This window comes from Eutrigla gurnardus, assembly GCF_963514095.1.
Source record: "Eutrigla gurnardus genome assembly, chromosome: 7".
Taxonomy (NCBI): Eukaryota; Metazoa; Chordata; class Actinopteri; order Perciformes; family Triglidae; genus Eutrigla; species Eutrigla gurnardus.
The window spans coordinates 25286600-25296036 of NC_139921.1; the positions used below are offsets into that span (position 1 = coordinate 25286600).

Sequence of the window (9437 nt, forward strand, 5' to 3'; positions counted from 1 at the left end):
GTGTGTTAGTGTGTGTTGGTGTGTGTTAGTGTGTGTTAGTGTGTGTTGGTGTGTGTTAGTGTGTGTTGGTGTGTGTTAGTGTGTGTTGGTGTGTGTTAGTGTGTGTTGGTGTGTGTTGGTGTGTGTTAGTGTGTTGGTGTGTGTTAGTGTGTGTTGGTGTGTGTTAGTGTGTGTTGGTGTGTGTTGGTGTGTGTTGGTGTGTTAGTGTGTGTTGGTGTGTGTTAGTGTGTGTGTTGGTGTGTTGGTGTGTTAGTGTGTGTTAGTGTGTGTTGGTGTGTGTTAGTGTGTGTTGGTGTGTGTTGGTGTGTGTTGGTGTGTTAGTGTGTGTTGGTGTGTGTTAGTGTGTGTGTTGGTGTGTTGGTGTGTTAGTGTGTGTTGGTGTGTGTTAGTGTGTGTTGGTGTGTGTTGGTGTGTTAGTGTGTGTTGGTGTGTGTTAGTGTGTGTGTTGGTGTGTTGGTGTGTTAGTGTGTGTTGGTGTGTTAGTGTGTGTTGGTGTGTGTTAGTGTGTGTTGGTGTGTGTTAGTGTGTGTTGGTGTGTGTTGGTATGTGTTGGTATGTTAGTGTGTGTTGATGTGTGTTGGTGTGTGTTAGTGTGTGTTGGTGTGTGTTAGTGTGTGTTGGTGTGTGTTAGTGTGTTAGTGTGTGTTGATGTGTGTTGGTGTGTGTTAGTGTGTGTTGGTGTGTGTTAGTGTGTGTTGGTGTGTGTTAGTGTGTGTTAGTGTGTGTTAGTGTGTGTTGGTATGTGTTGGTATGTTAGTGTGTGTTGATGTGTGTTGGTGTGTGTTAGTGTGTGTTGGTGTGTGTTAGTGTGTGTTGGTGTGTGTTGGTGTGTGTTGGTATGTGTTGGTATGTTAGTGTGTGTTGATGTGTGTTGGTGTGTGTTAGTGTGTGTTAGTGTGTTGGTGTGTGTTAGTGTGTGTTAGTGTGTGTTGGTGTGTGTAAGTGGGTGTTAGTGTGTGTTATTGTGTGTTGGTGTGTGTGTTAGTGTGTGCTGGTGTGTGTTAGTGTGTGTTAGTGTGTGTTGGTGTGTGTTGGTGTGTGTTAGTGTGTGTTGGTGTGTGTTAGTGTGTGTTGGTGTGTGTTAGTGTGTGTTGGTGTGTGTTAGTGTGTGTTGGTGTGTTAGTGTGTGTTAGTGTGTGTTGGTGTGTGTTAGTGTGTGTTAGTGTGTGTTGGTGTGTGTTGGTGTGTGTTAGTGTGTGTTGGTGTGTGTTAGTGTGTGTTGGTGTGTGTTAGTGTGTGTTGGTGTGTGTTAGTGTGTGTTGGTGTGTGTTGGTGTGTGTTAGTGTGTGTTGGTGTGTGTTGGTGTGTGTTAGTGTGTGTTGGTGTGTGTTTAGTGTGTGTTAGTGTGTGTTGGTGTGTGTTGGTGTGTGTTGGTGTGTGTGTTAGTGTGTGTTGGTGTGTGTTAGTGTGTGTTGGTGTGTGTTAGTGTGTGTTGGTGTGTGTTAGTGTGTGTTGGTGTGTGTTAGTGTGTGTTGGTGTGTGTTGGTGTGTGTTGGTGTGTGTTAGTGTGTGTTGGTGTGTGTTTAGTGTGTGTTAGTGTGTGTTGGTGTGTGTTAGTGTGTGTTGGTGTGTGTTTAGTGTGTGTTAGTGTGTGTTGGTGTGTGTTGGTGTGTGTTGGTGTGTGTGTTAGTGTGTGTTGGTGTGTGTTAGTGTGTGTTAGTGTGTGTTAGTGTGTGTTGGTGTGTGTTGGTGTGTGTTAGTGTGTGTTGGTGTGTGTTGGTGTGTGTGGAGGGATAATGGCTCCACAAGTCTTTACAAAGCCATTAGTCGTGAACCAATTAGAGGAGGGGGGCGGAGCCGGGGAGAGGCTTGTTTTCGGGCCGATGCTCGTTGTTTTAATTTGCAACTTTTCATCAACGAGTCGATAAGAAACCAAAACAAACAAACGTTTCAGGCCCGTAATGCCGATTTGATTTATTCTCTCTCTCTTGTTTGTCTCGCCACCGCCGCCTCCCTCCCTCTCTCTCTCTCCCCCCTCCCTCCCTTCCTGTCTTTGACTTCATGTGATGAACAGTTTCTCTCCATCTTGACTCTTTCTTTCTGTCTCTGTGTTTGTTTCCTGTCAGCCGGTCGTCGATGACATCATCAGAGCAGCACAAGCCTCAGTGAGACCTCCGACCTCCAGGACCAAGACCGCCACGGTGAGTTCAACCGAACACGTCAGCGCTGCGTTTTCAGCGTCGCCCGTCGATCGATCGGGTTCTGTGGCGTTCGGCTCTGACATCATCGTGTTCCCACAAACCAAATCAACTCAACGATCAAAGCTGCTGGAGTCGTTCAGGACTCGGTTTCTCCAGATCTGCAGCAACAAACCCGTCTGCTCCAAGACTACGCTCCCGTACAACCAAACTGTCAACTACGTTTCCAGGGAAACCGTTAAAAAAAACAGTTTGAAACCAGTTTGAAACATTTTCAAATGTTGATCGTCGTCTTTACAGATGTGCGGTTGATATGAAATATTCTCATCCAGCGTCCCCGTGAATTATCTCTCGTTTCACAAACAGTGTGTGTGTGTGTGTGTGTGTGTGTGTGTGTTTGTCTGTTTTGGTTTTCTATTTTTAAACTCAAATCAAACCAGGAAGCTACCGAACGCGAACAAAGGCCGTCTGTGTGTGTGTGTGTGTGTGTGTGTGTGTGTGTGTGTGTGTGTGTGTGATATGGCCGCCCTGTGGGCGCCTCCAGGGCTCAGCAAACCTACTGCCCTGACACACACACACACACACCCCTGAGGGCAGGGCATGGGAGTCCAGGTAGAAGCTGACAGCCCAACAGCTGCAGGTTAGACAGACATGTTGTTCACACACACACACACACACACACACACACACACAGCAGAGGACAAACATGCATACACACTTGCAAGTACAGAAACACACACATGAAAGTGGAGAATCAAGCTCTGCACACAAACAACGCATGTAAACCAACGACAAAGGACACACACACACACACATCATATCAGTGATGCGTACAGCTGGTCCTGACCCCCATGGCGTGCCCCAGTCTAGCCCACCTGTTCACACACACACACACACACACACACACACACACACACACACACACAGGTGCAATTAAAGCAATCGTGAATGCGGCTCATGATGTGCTCTGTGACCCAGACAGCAGAAGGTCTGCAGCCCAAACACACAGGAGAGAGGGTGTGTGTGTGTGTGTGTGTGTGTGTGTGTGTGTGTGTGTGTGTGTGTGTGTGTGTGTGTGTGTGTGTGTGACTCATGCTTGCAGTAAAAGCCGAAGAGAAAATGAAAAAAATATCTGATACAGACGGAGGAGATGAATAAAAACATACTGGCCAGGAGAATACAGAGCGAGTACAATTGTATATCTAATTATACCTCATTATATATATATATATACATGTATATATATATCTTATAATATATATCTTATATATTTGAATCGTCATGTAAGACAACATGTTCTTCTCCCCGTCCATCCAGAGACTACCTGTATTGGGACCAGGACCCTCCAGGATCCAGCTGTAAGGGGGCTCCCCTCCGTCATCTCCCCCTCCGAGATGATCTCCCTCCTGGGCTTCAACTCTCCAGCCGCCCCCCCCCCCTCTGCTCCCGGAGCCTTCCTCCCCCATCTCCTCCCCCATCTCCCCCGTCTCCCGAGTCTCGCTGCTGCAGCCGAAGTGATCGATGGTGAAAAACTCACCGTTTCAGTTTCAGGGTTAAACTTCACGACGGATCTGAAACTTTTTCCACAACAACAACAACAACTCTATGATTTCAGGGTTGACCTTAAGTTTGCTGCAGCAGCTTTTTAGCGTTTGGCCGATATTCTCGTCCTTGGACGTTGAATCTTCCATCAAAATCTAGTTTTGCGATCTGAAGAAGTTCACCGAGCTCAAAAGACAAAGTAGTGATGGTTTCATCCAACAACCGTTTAAATGTGATTATCAGACTTTTAGAATCAGTCAAATCAGCTTTTTATTGTTTAGAATTTGTGTTTTTATGAATTGTTTTTATATTTTCTTTTGTTACTTTTGAACTGTGCCAACGAGAGACGCTCTCATGTAAATCACAGCTGTGGTGAACTGACCCGGGATCAGCTGGATTTCAACCCGCCAACTTCCTATTCTTGTAGTCGCTCATTGATGCTACTTCCTGTTGTTTCCTGGAGGCCGGTTGCACAAAAGAAATGTCCGACGTGTGGGGATTAAGATCGGAGACGTTATCGTGCTACGTAGCTGGCTAGCTGGACGACGCTGTAAATGTCGACTAATCGGGTCCCAAGCGGAAATCAGGATCATGAGCAGAACCACGTTTGAATGTCTTTGTGGAATCGCAGTTTTCAGTATTTGTATTTAAAGCCGCATTAACAGTTGGTGGCCATTAGGGGGCACAACAACTCTTATTCGCCTATCAAGTTGTTCTGGCCAGAATGTTAGCAAATAGTTTAAATTAAACGTTGAGCAGAGACTCCGAAATTCATGTTAATATACTTTTTTTTAAATGTGATGGCAAACATCTTATAAAAGCCCGATAAAATATCTTCCGACTTGTTTGCTCACAATTTAAAACTACTGTTTCCTGCTTGTGCGAGTGCAGTTTTGTTTCAGTTTCATCGTCATGTTAACTCAAACCACGTTTTGTTGCCTAAAACTAACTACGTAGTTTTAGTTTTCATTTTGATTTGTTGTTTTCGTTAACTACGTGTTTCAAACTGCGACCGTTTGGTGCCGATAGCGAAAGTATGGAAAACTGCGAACCAAACAAGCCCTCTGGTTTTCTTTGTTCCCCGTCGTTAAGTTCCCCGGAGCTACCTCACTACCGTCTTCCACCACTCGGAGGCAAAAACGCACCTTCAGCCGGTCTGCATGACTTCTTCTCACCGCGCCTCCGATATCTTACGTACGCACCGTTAAAAAAACTGTGACGCCGTCGCAGCACAAGTAGCGATTTACTTCCTGTCAGATACACCGTGTTTATTAGACGACGTCAGTATTCATGAACTCGTAGATGTTTTTACACTTGTAGTAGATAACCTGTAATATCGGCATCGCAAGAGTTAGCTACGTTTGTTACCACGAGGAAATACGTAAAGATGGGACGAAGAAGTCTTCATTCTCAGACTGAAGACGCTGGAAACTGAGTTGAAACCCTCAAAAGACACAAATACTCATATTTTATTAGTATTTATAGAAGCTAAAACTTTGTAACTGTATTATCACGACTGAAGGTCATTCCCGACTATCGAGCAACACTGGTAGACTCCTAAACTTCGTACGAGTCGGATTTAAAGGACGGATTTTGTTTTCAACGCCGTGGAGGAAGTTTTATCCAAGCGGAGCCTCAGAAAAAGGGGGAGGGGCTACTTCGAGTCAAAAAGGGGGCCAGATGAGGCGGTTCGGACTTCGGATCAGACCTTAGTTTCTTTTGGGGGGCGGAGCTAGCGATCAATGTTCATCGCACCATTCTTCAGAGATCTGTAGACCTTGAGTGACCAACCAGCGTCCTGATTGGTGGATGAAGTCACATTGCTCCGACAGAAACAACAACCCGATGTATCCGAGTACATTCTGATGTAAAACCTTCCACCACCTGCACAAGGAGGGTTGGACGAGTCCACCAACGCTAAAAGAATACAAACACGACAGGTTTTTTTAATCTATGCAACGCGACCAAAGCTGGCGAAGGCTGAAGCGGCGTTGCTGTCGCCGTTGAGGTTGATGACTGTTGAGGACGAGTGTTGTTGTTAGTAATACTGTATCTACTACACCTCTACTGTGTTGCTTTCTTCTTATTTATCTCCTAGACGACCTCTGACAGCGTGATTAGCAGCGAGACGGGTGGGGGGTGAGACAGGTGTGTGTAGGACAAAATAGGGTTTGAAATCTTTCAAATATAATTGTGTGCCTTGCTCTACTGTTACTACTTCTACCTTCTTCTGTTGTTGTTATGAAAAGCACTGCTCTCCGGTTCGCCGATGAAAACATGCGACAGAAATGAACGGATCAGAGCGTTCGGACGGAGGTTCGGGTGTGTACATATGTAAAGGTGTGAAGCCTCGGTGGAAACCGGGGAGGAATGCTGGGTGTCGTAGTTCATTTAACTCTGTATGTGACTCCGTGATGTGGAATATCTTTATTATTAGTCTCGGCCATAATGAGCTTGACTGCATGGTTCCTGCTAAACTACCATATAAAACCAACTGTTGACAAATAAACTTAATTTATTGCAAATAATCTCGTTTCTCGCATTCATTTTTACTGTATTTTTGATTCACGTGAAAACAACTGGGTCTATACAAGTTTCTCGACAAAACCTTCCTTTTACGAGATTACATTTGAACACACCATGATGACATTATTTGTTACCAAATAGAGCCTGAATGCATCACAAGGTGACTCAATGAACGTTGTTAGCTTTAAGTTATTTAGCCAATCAGGACCGAGCTCCCTACCACCAGACGCTGACTCGGCAAAACTTTGTGTGACATCTTGGATTTTCTTCAACCAGTGAAGGAAGTGACCATATTTGAACTGTTGGAGGAGCGACGGGTGGATCTGACACCCTGAGCAGCAAACCTTACTGGATCTGGATCCATGTGGATTCTGGTGTGAAGCTGCTAACAAAGTTAGCTTCTATAATTGAAGGTCAAGTGTTGAAGTCATCTTAGTCACTAGCATTGTAGCATGGTAGTGACCTGTCAATCAGCAGGTAAGCCCCGCCCCCTAAAGCATCCCCTGCTTTCTGGTCTGGTGGACTCTAAATGGACCATAATGTACTAAATGAACGTCATGCTGGATTGAAGAAGACTTGAAACTAGAGATTGAGACCATAAACTCATGTTTACAATGTTTACTGAGATAATACATCAAGAGAGAAGTAGGACCATTTTCTCATAGACTTCTATACAACCAGAGAGGAGTCGCCCCCTGGTGGCCAGCAGAGAGAAGTAGGACCATTTTCTCATAGACTTCTATACAACCAGAGAGGAGTCGCCCCCTGGTGGCCAGCAGAGAGAAGTAGGACCATTTTCTCACAGACGTTTGACCTCCAATCACCAGAGATGCATCATCAACATGTGTTTTTATGTTACAAATATTTGTTTTTCCGTTAATCAGACCTCCGAGTTCATCGCAACGTAAAAGTTTGACCAGCTGAGGAGACGAAGGCTGATCGACCGTGATTGGATCCTATCATGGATATTATAATGTTTACTTCATCAGGAGGAGGTCAGTGTGTGGAAACAGGAGGTGGTGACACAGAGAAGATGCCGTGATGATGATCATGATGAGGAGGAGGAGCAGCCTTGATGTAGCGTTCACCTTCTCTACAAATCAATTTGTCCCTGATTGCAGAAACCGTCCTTGATCGCACCCTTCAGAGGAGAACCTGCTCGGGTTTCTTTTCCCATCCGAACGAATCAAACGTGAAAATGTTTTTGTGGAATAACATTCTTATCGTTGTCGGAGGAAACCAGAGAACGACCTTGTGTCACCTTGAACTCTCAAAGAAAACAACTTCGCTGAGTCGTGGGAAAGTTATCACTTTATTTTGAAATTTAGCCAAATTCATTTCCCCACAATCGGTGATCTTCACCTTAGTTTACCTTCATTGTTCGATTTTTTTTACGCGGAGGTTAAGCTCCGCCTCCTCTCCGGCCTGAGTCACAGAAACATTTACTTTGGCGTGAACACAGAAGTTAAAGTAATTCCCGACAGCTCGTCTCCGCTCCGCGTATCTAACCGCTGCGACGCTTCGCTGTGTGACATTTTCTTCTGTCTTTCTGTCAGAGGATTAAAAAAAAAATAGCAGTTAGCGGCAACAAAACACACTCCACATTAAAGCAAATTGCTCTGTGCGATTGTTGATAGTTCCTCATTGTTGCGTGGCCCTCGGTCGGAGGCGTGATGTTGATTGTGGCTGAAGGGGCCTTCAGATGACTGATAAGCGTTGATGAATGAAAATGGAAATGCTTTTCAGCATTTTGCCTTCAAAGGGGGAAATCAAATGGGAGGGAGGAGGGGGGGAGGTAGAATATTTGCCTTTTTGCAATTAACAAGATATGTTCTTTTTTTTTTTGTGGTCCGAAAAATGGAAATGGCTTTTGAGGTCGGAAAGGTCGAGCGCATCGAAGCATGGTGGCTCTGCAATTACTCTTCAGGCAGCGGTCTGATTGGGGGGGGAGGAAGGGGGGAGGAGGGGAGGGGGGAGGGGTCCGGCCGCGCACCGACGGTCAAATTAACGAGACGGCCGACTCCCTGTTGAAAAGATCACATGTGATTACCGTACATCAAACAGACGGAGCGCTCAAATTATCTCCTCCCTCACTGTGAAGTCGGCGAGCGAGAGAAAAGAGGACAGAAGATAAAAAACGCAGACGGACTGATTAGTTAAAGGCTTTAAATGTCAGAAACGTCGCAGCGTGAATGAATCTGCTTCTCTCTGCTCGGCAGAGTTTACACCAAAACACGGCTGCCGTGACATCGCCGAGCACGGACCGGATCCCATCGGACCCCCCGTGGATCTCAGATCACCAGCTAGGCTATTGTGTGTTAATTAATCTGGAATATGATCTCCTTCAGACCTGAACCACAAGCGTTATTCAGGACTACTTCACCCAGGAACAACCAACTACACAAGAACATGGAGCGCGTTGATAGAAGGTTGTTGAACGCAGCCTGTTCGTCACTAACAACTCAACTTTGTGAATTACGTTTCCCCTCGACATCGTCGTAAGTTAGTTTCAAAGAGTCCTAGAAGTCCACGTAGAGGAGAAGGTCTGAGGAGGTCTGGGTGATGGACTTGAACCCAGGAGACCGATATTAGTGTCCCGTGTGAACAAAGTACTTTTGTTGCATTCTTGTTATTGTTCCGACAATAATTTTAAGCCAAAACGTTCACGAGCGACTGTTTTACACTTTTGTAAGAGTAGAAAGTACACATTTGGAGTTAAAGTTATGAAAAATACTCAAGTGAAGTACAGATACCTTAAAAGTTAAGTACACTAACAGTAAGCATTTGTACTTCCTCACCCTTACGCTAGTCGTACTTTGACTTACTCTTACGCTGATCTTTCAGGGATATTTTGCAGATTTATTTCTGGACTGTTAAGCGAGTTGAATTATGTTATTTACTTATTGGTGGAAATTTCTTAGAATGGTTCAGTCCACATGCTGTAAAACTACGGAATCTTACATTTTAGGGTCGAAGGAAACGCCCCAAAACGTCTTTCTTCCTCTCACAGGTGTAGAAGTTCGGCTCCAGCAACAAGGCTGAGCTTCCTGAGCTTTCTGAGCTCAATGTTTTTCTTCTTCCTGCGATGGAAGCATCTGGAGACGCGACGCCACAGGATGCAATCAAACCGGAACACAAAGTTGGATTTGAAAGTATTTGTGTTATTAGAATGCTGCCGACGTGTTTTACAACCATTTGCATCACTGGTGAATGAAAATGAAAAACACTCAC

General features: G+C 45.1%; 1 protein-coding gene across 1 annotated transcript in view; it reads left to right on the top strand.

The window, feature by feature from the left end:
• Nucleotides 1-6202, top strand: part of akap6 (A kinase (PRKA) anchor protein 6) — a 135498-nt gene extending 129296 nt beyond the window's left edge. The window contains exons 22-23 of the mRNA XM_084013869.1: nt 2067-2141; nt 3456-6202. Of these exons, the coding sequence (XP_083869995.1) occupies nt 2067-2141; nt 3456-3500 (120 nt within the window). The 3' untranslated portion in view covers nt 3501-6202. The remainder of the gene's footprint in view (nt 1-2066; nt 2142-3455) is intronic.
• Nucleotides 6203-9437: the final 3235 nt, after the last annotated feature.